The sequence below is a fragment of the Dermacentor albipictus genome, chromosome 9, assembly GCF_038994185.2.
Source record: "Dermacentor albipictus isolate Rhodes 1998 colony chromosome 9, USDA_Dalb.pri_finalv2, whole genome shotgun sequence".
Classification (NCBI taxonomy): domain Eukaryota; kingdom Metazoa; phylum Arthropoda; class Arachnida; order Ixodida; family Ixodidae; genus Dermacentor; species Dermacentor albipictus.
In genome coordinates, this window is record NC_091829.1 from 62,384,375 (window position 1) to 62,397,235 (window position 12,861).

Genomic DNA, 12,861 nt, shown 5'->3' on the forward strand with positions numbered 1-12,861 from the left:
TTTTTTTTAGTTGACAAGAAAACTGCCTTCTTTGAATATGTTTCCTAATGCGAGGTGTTCTCTTCTATTTACACTGCAGAATAATTAAAACGATGATAAGGTAAAGCTTGTTTACTAGTACACTGTCAGATCATTTGCACAGAACTAAACCAGGTGTCAAGGATTCTGTGCGAACGTTTCAACCTTCTAGTGACACAAAACACGAACTTGCTGGTCATTAGAGTTTGTCTAGGAATGAGTTCGCTAAAGCTACTTTGGCGAACAACATAGTTGTGCAAACAACACGCTCTAGCCAGGACCTGCAATATACTTCGATATTCAAACATCCCAAATTCTGCTGGAGACGACGTTTCCTTTCGTAATTTCGGAAAATCAAGCGGCATCATTTACGTCTTGCATTTCACTCAGCAGTCCTAAACGTCAAAAGAAGCCCGCCTCTCCACACGATGCGTCCGGTTAGTTTATCACCCCGGCGGGAGAATGTCAGCGCTTATTTTTTCCTGCACGGGTGCATGGTCACGTTCATATACAATACCCATGGGCAATTTACTGCACTTGCGCACTAGTCACACTGTTAAGAGTGCCCACCGTATGCGTCACGGGATGTGCAATTCGTTAAAATGCATGTCAAGCGAATCTCCACACAATTAGCGCCCAGTATTCTGGCAGAGAGGTGCGTCGATGTATTCTCTCTTTGTGGACCGATATCCACACTGCTTGCACTCCTACGGTGTTCCGTCCACGTGAAATCCTTCGCGGTGTCTTTGGAGATGATATTTGTGCTTAAAGGAGCGATTGCATATGTCGCAAACGAAAGGTCTGTCGTTACTGTGTGATTTGAGATGATGGTTAAGATCCGTTTTGTTTTTGAACGGTTTTGTGCATATTTGACAGATATGGGGTTTAAAACCTGTGTGAATCCGTTCATGATCACGCAAATTCGACCTGTGCGCGAATGATTTCGCACATATTTCACAGTTGTATGGTCTTTCGCCGGTATGCGTGCGGTAATGTGCACATAGATTGACAGCCCTTGTTAAAAATTTACCACATGTTTCACATTTGTGTTTCGACTTCTTGGCAGACGATTGAACACTTGCTCTGACACCACAGGAGCCTTGCTCCTCCATTCTTCCGGTTCCAGTAGCATTCCTGCAAGGATGCGGACAAATTAGCTCAAAATGGCTCACTCTTGTTATGGGACGACAAAACACATTTTGACCAATGGAGTGTTTGACAAAAAAAATCGAGCGTGAATGGTAAGGCGACTCGCTCTTAGCGCTAAGTTGCTGCATTGATATTGCTGCATTGCTGCAAGTTGCTGCATTGATTTGGGCTCTAGGTTGGCAGAATTTGAACGGTGGTTCTTCCGGTGCCCCGTGATGCTAAACTGGAAATGAATTTTCCTCGTTCGAGTGGCAAGTAGCACAGAAGCCTTGCATCATCTAATACATCGTATTTCCTACACGAAACAGGTGCAGGAGATTAGAAGTACTCTCAGTGACGGCAAGTTGAAAAACTAGCCAGTCTGAGTATTGAAAATACAACTCCGTCTTCAACACGCTCACAAGGAGTATTCAGGCGAAAGTCCAGAAGCGTGCTTTCAGTAGTGAGACATTTGGCATTGAGAGTTTTGCGTCACCTAAAATAGGTCTCCGTTTTATTGCGCAGCTCTTAATGACCCATTCTTGCGGCGAGCGTCGGTGGCGCAACAGAGCAAAGGACAAGAGCGAAAGATGAAAGAGCGAATGCGGAGTGGCAGAAGATGCGAGCCTTGAATGGTCGAGAGGCCGAGACCAACGATAGCTGCCCTTCAGTGACATGAGCGCGGAAGACTAGTTTCATGCAGACTCGCCCTACCGCTCGTTTCGTACTAGCATCGAATCTCAGCCAGAGCGCTCATTCCGTACTATGATCAGCTCGTGTGGGCTCTCGCTTTGGCTTGATGAATTGCTTGCTTTGATTGTGTTGGTCTGCAATTGTTTTCCAATCTGAGTTTATGCCCGCATTTTATGAAAGCCACACAGCACCAGCTATTACACTAGATCATTCTATCAGTCATTTACAAAAGCCGTCGCGCTTGACCTCTGCTATCTGTATCTCGAAATATTTGCCTGAATATATCCCTTAATAAAAACATCTACACAGCTGCTCTCAAATTTCATGTTATGAGCTGTACTAATGGCCCGCGAATTTTTCAGGCAGATTGTACGCTAGGAAGGGTAGAAAGATTCAGCAGCATGTTACACTACTAACACCTGAAGAGGAAGTTGTACGATTTAAAGGGTCAAACATAGTGAGCTGCCGTACTAAGTAAATTTTGGCACTGTAGGTCGATCTCCTCAACGTCACATGCGGGAACATAATGCATACCTAAAGGTGATTTCGTTCTTGTTTTCATTGGCTCTCTTTGTTTCCGTCGCTCGTTCGTTCGCTCCTTTCTTTCCCTGGTTCATATTCAGCCATTACTTACTTGCTTCCTTATGGGGTGTGAGCCATTCCGGATGATGATATTTTGCTCTCACTAGAGGCAGTTTCTGCGGGTATAAGCCATTGAAACTAGCCTCTTGAGGCGCTCGATTTAAGAAACGGAAATGGCGCAGATGCAAGCCATTCGCGTCATTTCTGACATGTGTAGGGGGAATGACTCCCCGTCGGACGTCATACGCCTTAACTCAATTCCAACACATCAAATACGAAGAAAAACTGCCGGGTTCAAGTTTTCCTGCAGTGTTTGTACGAAGTCATTTGATATTTGTGTCCCATTCGAACTGCACAGCGTTGCTGCCGTAGGCATCATGAGAACGACACACGCATAATCATTTCCCCCCATACGTAGCAAGCACAGAAACATCAAATACATCAGTGTTTTCATGTACAATGGATGAAATAGGCTGCCGAGAAGTACGTATTTTTTTCTCAATAAGGTAATGAACGCTGCAAGCGTTGAGTTAAGGCAATGCTTGTGCGACAGCTTTTCTACCGTTTAGTGAAGAAAAATACAATGGGCAGTAGAGCAGAGACAGCGCGTAGAGTGTCTTTTGTAAAGCCTGTTGCTCATTTGAAATGTCTAGGCTAAGCAGTAGATAAACCTTGGTCGCCATTTTTGCGGTAATGTGCTTTTTACTTGTATACTCGTATTTATTCTTGTTGCGGTTGTTGCCATGGCTCACACAATGTTATAGTTTGGTTCGAGTCGTGTGGTGTTACCTTGTACTTCGTTTCTAATCATGCCAGGTTGGCCGGCATCGAGACCTGATTATTTACCGAAGAAATTATAACTATTAAACAATCAAATTTCGTTTGATAGAGCTAGTTAGACGCCGGAACATTATTCATTATAAATTTTACTTAGGCTTGCAAGTGGTAAATATTATGAAATTGACAAATTTCAAAAACATAATAGCATAGAAATTACAAAGGTAACTACAGGAAAAATATATATCGCAGCTCCATTAACTGCATCTCATGGAGCAGCCTAAGTGGACAACTTTATATTCATTTGCGATTTCCTTGAAATCGACACAATGTGTCCAAGAACTAACGAATGATCTACCCACAAAACAGAAAATTTCAGAGTGTTCTGTGATAAATGAATTTAGAGCGCTTTAAATGTGTTATTTGGTGCAGTTCATTGAAACCTGGGTGTTTTCACTGCTGAGTTATAAAGATGCAATTTTGTTACTTCAGTTTCGTAACGCTTTCTTAAGTATATGACGAATCTGAAGTGCAACTGCTTTAGTTAGGACATTATCACATTTCTTCGAATGCCACAACCTTCGATACTCGTACAGTGTGTTGCCAAGCACATTTATTTCTCTTTTCCAATATACTCAGGTAGGAGATCCTGAGCTAAAGGTTTTTGGTTGCGCCGACGCCATATTGTCTACACAGCAGCTGATATTTGGCATTCAAGTCATCGCAATTTTTATCCCGCGCACAAGTGTGCCAGTGCCAGCGTAATTCTTACAGGAAGTTTTTCAGAAAAACAGACATACCCTGTTTCATTTCATGAGCATCGGCTCCGATAAGCGTCGCTCCTTCACAATCTTTCCAAATTCCACAATGGGGAGCGAGTATGCAAGCTACAAACCTGTAAGTGTGCTGCTAATTGCGTGGCGTTAACAAGATGGAAAATCGGGTGTGCTTGTGTAGCTTTGTGGTTGCCGCATGGGGTGTGCACAGTACCGTGTGGTGTCCGGTCGCACTGTTGGAACCATGAAGCTAGTCAAGGCTGGCTGCACCGGCCGAACACTCAAAACTGCTGATGCAGTACCTGTTTCAGCCATCAGAGCTAGCCCTCCCAAGGAGAAATAACCGACTAGGGGCCTATTGTTACGTGGCTAGCCATCCCTGTCGCCCCTTAGTTGCGTTGCACTGGAACCTAACGTGAACTTACGTGGCACCGTCTTCTGAATTGGCTGACGCTTCCTCTATGCCAGCGCGACTTGTGCTGGGCCTTGCCTTATCGATGCCCCTGACGGACCCCAGGTGCTGGCGACTTGAGCTTCCATTGTCAGTGACACCTGTATGTCATAAAAGTGTAGTAAAGGTGCTCATTCGTCGTAGTGCAAGGTCGATTCGTGGGAAATGGATATTTCATGCTTATGGTGCAAGGCAAGAAGCTCTTAGTGGTACAGGAACTTAACTGTTGTGCTTCCGTATGCGGTGCCTTGTCTTTCTGAAGCTTTGCCGTGAATGCATGCAAGAACTTCGTGGCGATGGGGAAGCCGAGCACGATCAATATTGTGCAGTGTTGGATTCTTCTGAAGCTTATGTTTTACCTCAAACCGCTTGCAGAACACGACAGTGCTCGAAGTGAAAAACGACATGTCGGTCTCTCGTGAGTGAAACCCTTGACCCATTTGATTTGCTGTGTTATGAAGTAATAAGCACATTAGATGCTTCACGAAGTTCTTGCTTATTATTCATCTATTACGAGCAGCAGGCAGCCCGACGCAAACGGAGACAGTAATAAATTGAGGGGGCGCATTTCTACCGAGAGATTTAAAACTTCTTTTTGACGTATGCCCTAAATTTATCAACCTTCTATGAAACACGTTCGTCATTGAAATACCTACTCGCGTTTCAGAAACTGATTATCCGAAGCCCATTTGGTGACTCATGTAGGTGAAGTTCATGAGCACTGGCTGTAAGCACTGCAGGTTTACTAGCTCACAACGAGCACTAAAACGGCTGTCCTCGCCAATGTTCCTGTGTAGGCCATTGATAGACAACAGGACGACTTTCAAACAGATTGCTCAATGCGCATATGGTAGTCGTATTGCAGGCAGCAGATTAGGTTAGAAAAGAAATGCGGAAGTGGGTATTCACGGGGTAATATCACTAAGCTATGCGAAGAAAAGCCTCAAAGCGCGGGAAAAGTGTGGACTGTAGTAATAGCGCTGCATGTATTGTAGCTAGCTCCACATCTTCCCGATAACGGCGCAGAAATTGCGTGAAACTAAATGGAAAACGCGAGAGATCTAAAAGGCGGAAGCAGAACCATCCTCAGGAGGCAGAACCATCCTCAGGAGGACCACCGATGTTACTGCAAATAGCATTAAATCTGCAGGTACAGGCCGTATATTTGAACGCACTTTTATTTGCACTATGAAGGGGAGGGGGGGCAGAGTTGGCTAAGAGTGCTCACGTCATTACTACACCCACATGCCTTAGTGTCTATGCCTTCATACGTTACAGTAAACACTCAACGCGGATTACATACCAGAGAACTAAAGGCTTGAGTTTCGTCTTTGAATTGGAATGAACTACAGTGTCATAGCATACACGTAATTTGAGGAATTTAGTTTTTATTGTCTGGCATTCTCAACTTCGTTAGTGGCGCCACTAACCCTTACAAAAATCGGTTTGTTCTTTCAGTCACTCATGAGTCACCTATCAGTCACCCCTGTCACCTATCTGTAGACTCGACCTTTCTGTAGACTAAGTCCGCAGAATGTCTGCAGACACCGTGCGGACTGCAAGTAGACTTGTCTGTAATATGCGTGCCCAGTGAGTGTGTGTGTAAATATGTATATGTATCTATATATACATACATATTCTGAACCATGACATATTTTATAATTACGGTTGAATAGTTTTGACCTTTCAGTCACCCATGAGTCACCCACCAGTCACCTCCACGTAGACCTAGTCTGCAGAATGTCTGCAGACACCGTGCGGACTGCAAGTAGACTTGTCTGTATTATGCATGCCCAGCGAGTGTGTGTGTGTGTGTAGATGTATATCTATATATAAACGCATATATATACATATTCTAAACCATGACACATTTTATAATTACGGTTCAATAGGTCTGACCTTTCAGTCACCCTTGAGTCACCCACCAGTCACCTCCACGTAGACCTAGTCTGCAGAATGTCTGCAGACACCGTGCGGACTGCAAGTAGACTTGTCTGTAATATGCATGCCCAGCGAGTGTGTGTGTGTGTGTAGATGTATATCCATATATAAACGCATATATATACATATTCTAAACCATGACACATTTTATAATTACGGTTCAATAGGTCTGACCTTTCAGTCACCCTTGAGTCACCCACCAGTCACCTCCATGTAGAGCTAGTCTACAGATTGTCTGCATATTGTCTGCAGACACTGTGTGGACGGCAAGTAAGTAGACTTGTATGTAATATGCATGCCAAATATTTAAATATACATATATATATATATATATATATATTCTACATGACACATTTTATAAATAACAGTTAAATCGGCTTCACCTTTCAGCCACCCACGAATCACACACGCACACAAGCACACACACACACAAACACACACACACACACACACACACACACGTGTGCGCATCCTGAACCATGACACATTTTATCATTGCGCTCTGTTTTGCCATTTTAATATTTTGAAAACTTTGTCACTGATTGCTACAAGAACAGTCTCATAATGGCAGTTATATAAATCAATTATATAATACTAATTGAAATAAGGTAATTAATAATTATAAAATAATAAAAATAAAATAAGACATTAAAATAGATAATTAATAATTAATAAGGTAATACGGTAATATTGGCGTGTTACATAACGAACATTAAATGCAGCAGTAATACTATGGCTCGAACCGCAGCCAGAATTTAAGGACATATCTACCGCGCGACGCCGACACCATCCAACCGACCACCGACTGCGTGGTTGCTTTCGGCGCCGGCCCCCAGGAGGCGCTGGCCGCGAGCACCGGTAAAATTACGGGTGAGTATATTTTCCCGTCTGCACCTGGTCACCGACAAGTCACGGCGTGCACGCGTGCACGCCATGTGCACGCCGCATTGACAGCGACCGATGAGGTAGTGAACATGCCGTGCCGAGAGCAATTGTGGCGATTTTTGTGTGTATTAATGATCCAAAACCCCTGTGACTGCATAACGTAGCTCTCAGTGTTTTCCATGTGGTGTGCCGATGCCAATTATCGTAGTTATGACCCGGTCGCGCTTTCTTTGTTACCGGCTCATGAAAAGCCGATGGTACTCTCGCTGCGCTCGCATTCCATCACAGTGCGCGGAAGAATTTTTTGAAAGTTGTGCTATCACGTGCTGTAGTTCATCTGCAATTCTACGCTGTTGACGCTGGAGGCACCGTGCACCGACTGTCCTTCCTGCGGTACCTGTGCGATGCGGCAGCAGCTGTCACGGAGACTCGTTTACCGAGCACGCCTAGAAAGGTAAGTCCGGCGCGTGCGCGCATTCTTGTAGTCCGTGAAGTGGGCATTTCTGTACGAGTAACAAGGTGATTAGTAACGTGACAAAAATGATCGTGCTTTTCGAATGTTCGTTCTTGTCGCAGGGCGCATTTAGCGAAGGTTGATAAAAATTGCCCTAAAACGTGATGTTGCCAAAATCTATCGACTATTTGCTTTCTGCTGTGAAGTTTCCTTGCGCCGGGGACTGCTTGATTTGAATAGGCGCAAAAATGCAAGCAGGGAAGTTACTATTTCTGTACGTAATTTTTCAGCGAGAAATCGTATAGCCATTTCTAGAGGTACGTCGATTTGTCGTCTTCACAGCTAACGGCTGCGCGAGATGGCACCCGATTGCTGTGTACGACGCATGGCCAGATTTTAGCTTGTATGCAAGTTCTTTTATTTATATAGTGTCTTCAGACAGCCTGTATTTCTTGCGTTGGGTGTCATGTGTTTTCGTGTATTTGTAAATGGTTCCGAGATTTCAACAACAGTATCTATCTTTAATGGAAAAAATTGTTTTCTCACCTGAAAAAGAGGGAGTCTGGTCTTTTTCAATGCATCGTCCTTTGGGGCAGGGCTTTGTTGCACCGCATAAATAAATTAGGTTTTCGAACGCTTATCATGTGTTAACGAGTTTTCTGGTTGTGCAATTCGCATTTGACTTGGTACAGACGTGCGTTTGTGTGAAGTTTTTTATAGTAGATTCATGTTTGCTCCAGTTCCATTTACATGTTAACTGCCTGTGATGTAATAATCGGGTATTTGTGCAACCATGCAGCTTCATGTAGCTGTTTGTACGAGACTTTTCACATTGTCACAAGTTTACAGTTTCAGCAGGGTTAACTTTACAGTAAACTGAACATTTCTTCTTGTTTAGGGATGTCACGATTTTGTGAGCCAGAGGAATCTACATCACTTGGGAGTCTGCGGCACTTCTGCAGGCTGAACAGCGCGTCAAAGCATCTGATTTGCATGCTGCGACAAGGTGTGTGCAAGGCGGTCACTGCCACTCACATGAGATGTCGGTACTCACTACTTCATTCCTTGGAAGCGATATTCTTGGTCCCAACCAAGCAGCCCGGAAGAAATCGGAGACAAATAAAATGTGCAAAGAATACTATTGCGTCTGTTATTTTATTGCATGCATGCATGCCAGTTCCCCATAGTGGGGCTACAGAAATTCTCTGCCTAAATGCTGTAATCCTGTGACCACAATCTCGACAGACTTTCTGCAGAAATGCTGTATCCTGCAGCTACACAGATTGAGCAGACTTTCTGCAGAAAGGGTGTACCAATTGGGCGCTGGGAGGTGACAGGGGGTGACAGAAAGTCTGTCACCTGTCTTCAGATATTCTGCATCCCGGCTGACTCGGGGTATGCAGAATTTCTGCAGAAAGGGTGTACCAATTGGGCGCTGGGAGGTGACAGGGGGTGACAGAAAGTCTGTCACCTGTCTTCAGATATTCTGCATCCCGGGTGACTCGGGGTATGCAGAATTTCTGCAGCAAGTCTGCAATGCTTTTTGTAAGGGTTAAGGCCGCAACGTTCGTCCGGTATGCGAAAGAGGTTGCACAGATACTGGCAGAATGAATAATGCTTGACGTATCCAAGGAAATCTTATCCCGTTACCAAAAAGGATGTTCAGTTTGGAAGGCCGGTGTTTCTGCCTACATTGATTTTCTAGTTAACAAAGCGTTAAAATTTTAAAGTACTGGCACACTAACTGGAAATTGTTGGGTACTGTGAATGTTACTAATTCAATACGAATAACGTTTACGTTTCTTAGAGTAGGGATATTTTTTAAGAATGTATGGCAACAGAGCGCAAACAACTACCCAAGAATTTTGTTTCTCCTTCCGTTGAATTTTCGTGCAACCATTTAGGGCTGTTTATGTTGCGGCTGTGGCTTGGTTTGCGTGGTAAGAAAGAACCATGTGGTCCAATACAAAATGTTCTGCGGTTCCCCAAATTGTACGCTGTAACTTCTGCATTCGGCAGCAGCGGATTACGTCTGCTTCTCGGCACATGCTATTCTTGAGTCATTCTCACACTCTGCCTTCTAAATACATCTAAAGCGCCACACTAATTGCATATCACACGCAGCATTCGCATCAAAGCATAGTCAATAAGTATGATCTGCTTAAGGAAAATAATATCACGATGTTAACAGGTCAAGCCCACTTGGATTCTGCTTGGCAAATAATATTCTAGACCAATGGTCATGCGATGATTCCATTTACGAGCGAATTAATCACTGCAGGGAATGTACAGTGTCGGCTTCTGCCTCATGATTTTGTGGTTTACCAGCTCACCGATACAAGAACGAATCCATTCAACATCTTCTGCGTAGGTGATATATGAATTTGCATATATTATGATAGGCACAATTTTTTTTCGTAAGGACAGTTATCAACTTGTTCATGCGGGAACCGTCTTGGCGGCACTGGTTAATGGCATTTTTATACGCAATAAATGTACCGCTACCATGGTAACAGTAGGGGCTATTTGCCATGCTTGTGCAAAAAGCAAGTGACAATCGCCTACGTACCGTCGACGTTGCAAATCTCGTCGGTTGTCGGCATGTGCTGTGTGTTCGTCTGGTAACGCAAGGCCTCGTCAGAAATACTGCAATTAATAAAGTATTGGTCAGACAGTTACTATCTGTGACAAAAGAGAAGGTGAAATTATGTTTATTAAAGCAATGTTCGGTTAAAGCAAAGCCTTGTTTTGTAAATGCGCAACTCGCAATGGTTTGTTCTCATGAAATACCGACTATGCTGGCTGGCATAGGACGAACGGCCCAGTCGGGGAAATACATGGTGCAGAGCAGTCATCCACCATAGACGAAACGGTGCTTTGACTAGAATGCAGTTCCTAAATGTTTGTTTTAAAGTGCCTTCAGTTTGCTTCTATGTCACTCGCTCGAGCCTATATTATAATTCTTCGAATGATAGAGATTATTGTGAGAAGGCAAGAAAAATATCCCAAGACGGATGCGGTGCGTAGCACGAAAATAGCTGAAATGCGACGTGCAACTGCATTCGTTCACAAATGATAAAGGTTACCGTAGTATACCGTTACTTCCCACTTCTGTATCGCTGTGGTACTACCTCACCCCAGTTTGCTATGTGAAAAAAAAGACGGTTCAGAACTAAGTAATCTAGATTGAAGCTGCCAAAAAAAAGAAACAGGAACAAATACCTTCGTTGGCCGCACAACCCCAAGCTGGAAAAGTGTGTTTGCTTGCGCACTTGTTTTCCTTAAGCAACACATTCAAACTGAAGAACAATCGTCTTAAACCAAGCTGTGGCTTTTTATGGACGGGGCTTAATTTTTATTAATGTAAAGCTTTAAGCGGGCAGTACTCACTTGGTCACATTTTTGTTGTTAATTGACAAATTTCAGGGTCTAAAACACGTATGGTTCGGCTCACCAATTGTGCAGTGCGGTAAAACTAATTCCGAGGTTTTCCGTGGAAAAGGAATGACATCATAAAACGCATACACACTTTAGGGGGACTGAGCATAAATTTTGGCCCTCGGAACTTCTGTAACGAGCACCTAAAGGCCTAATCAAGAGGCTTTTTACAGAGCACTTTCATCGAAATACGGCGCTGCAATTCAGAATTCTGCCCCGGACTTCGAGCTGTAGCACTCCATCTCGTGTGTGCAGTGCAAGAATTACATATCAATGAAAAATCTTTTCTTCTCTAAGTATACGTTTGCTTCATGTTCTGAAAAATCTTATCTTGAGCACTAAGCCACTGACTCTGCGCTGAACATAGCAATATTTTCGCACCACTCTAGCATCGACGTGTCTTGATCTGAAAAAACCTGCCACTTCAAAGCTCAAGCTGGCTGTAAAAAAGACCCGTTTTAGGTGGGACCAAATGTACAGATGTAAGCCTATTATAAGCCTATTATATGAGTCGTGTCTAAGGATAAGAATATTCAATGAAAAAAATTGACAAGCGGTAAAGCTCACGTGTTGTAGGCGCCCAACGCAGATGAAGCGTCCTGGGTACCGTCACGACCTGTACTTGTTGCTTTGCCTTTCATGCTTAAGTCTAGAGGCGTGTATTCGTTGCGGCTTTCTTGAGCCATACTTGACGTTTCGATGTCCTTTAACTGGCATGTGTTGGCGACTGCGCGTTGTTGGTTCATCGCGCTTGCGCACTCAATGCCGGAAAAAGAACGGAAACTAATGAAACATTTGTCACGTCGCAGTTTCGTATAAAATGATACCGCATATCTGGAAAAAACTAGACGTTTGAGTCCACCACTAGCTAGAACTAGAACGCCAGCAGAGGTGCCCGTGCTATCTACCCGCCAAATCATCTAACTAAACTGAAGGTCATACTTACTACGAAAAAAAAGTACATTTATCGGATGATATCACTACTTTTCTTTCATGCTCCTCTCAAAGTAAAGTACACACCTTGCTGGGAAGAAATTGTTGCTCGTGTAAGTGCTCGTGGAAGCTTTATGAAAATGGTTACGGTACTGAAATTTCCGCCCCTGCGAACGCGAATAAATATTGAGAACAAATCGAGGAAACTTAAGATGTCTATGAATTTCGAGCTTGTTCTACATCGTGGACTTCCTGAAGCTTTGCCAGCTGAAAATACATTATACTCAGCAACGCAAGGCGATTTCAATGCGCTAAGTGTTCAGACAACCTTTATTTACTGTAGCAAGTTATGTCTGCTTTATTGCGTAAGCAAGAGTGAAAAGTCTGACCAACAGGGTGATTGCAGCGGAAGAGCAGATGCAGCTTCTGAGAAGGACAGCAGTCTACATACGCATTTCACAGACGTCGCAATAATAGCCCACACGTGCTCATTAGGTGATACGAACGCAGTGCAGTAACTTATTTCTTCATGAACACAGACAGGTGGGCCAATTGGTACTGCACAACTTCAGGCTAAGCGCAAAAAGGCACGTAGGACCACAGAAGTGAAGCGTTGTGTCTTTGCTAACTTCTGTTGTCCTACGTACCTTTCTGCGCGTTGCCTCAAGTAATTTCTTTCTTGCTACTACCAGATACTAGTTATATTTTTGGTGTTTCATGACTTTCGGAAACGGCACACGTGACAGTGTGTAGACTTCGAAGAGGAATATGTGCTCTAAATGCTA

At 43.7% G+C, this 12,861-nt stretch overlaps 2 protein-coding genes and 1 long non-coding RNA gene across 4 annotated transcripts in view; 1 reads left to right on the forward strand and 2 right to left on the reverse strand.

Annotated features, from left to right (window-relative positions):
• LOC139050020 (zinc finger protein 135-like) overlaps window positions 1–4,505 on the reverse strand; it is an 82,743-nt gene extending 78,238 nt beyond the window's left edge. The window contains exon 1 of the mRNA XM_070526112.1: window positions 4,400–4,505. The gene's annotated coding sequence lies outside the window, so the exon portion shown is untranslated. The remainder of the gene's footprint in view (window positions 1–4,399) is intronic.
• LOC139050032 (uncharacterized) overlaps window positions 1–11,910 on the reverse strand; it is a 30,476-nt gene extending 18,566 nt beyond the window's left edge. For both annotated transcript variants that reach the window (XM_070526168.1, XM_070526169.1), the window contains exons 1-3: window positions 11,711–11,910; window positions 10,275–10,351; window positions 1,049–1,152 (exon numbers count right to left, since the gene is read on the reverse strand). In XM_070526168.1, coding sequence (XP_070382269.1) covers window positions 1,049–1,152; window positions 10,275–10,351; window positions 11,711–11,889 — 360 coding nt within the window. In that variant the 5' untranslated portion in view covers window positions 11,890–11,910. The remainder of the gene's footprint in view (window positions 1–1,048; window positions 1,153–10,274; window positions 10,352–11,710) is intronic.
• On the forward strand, window positions 7,364–8,841 carry LOC139050044 (uncharacterized). The gene is made up of 2 exons (XR_011508744.1): window positions 7,364–7,705; window positions 8,604–8,841. It is a non-coding gene; the product is annotated as an uncharacterized lncRNA (long non-coding RNA).
• Window positions 11,911–12,861: the final 951 nt, after the last annotated feature.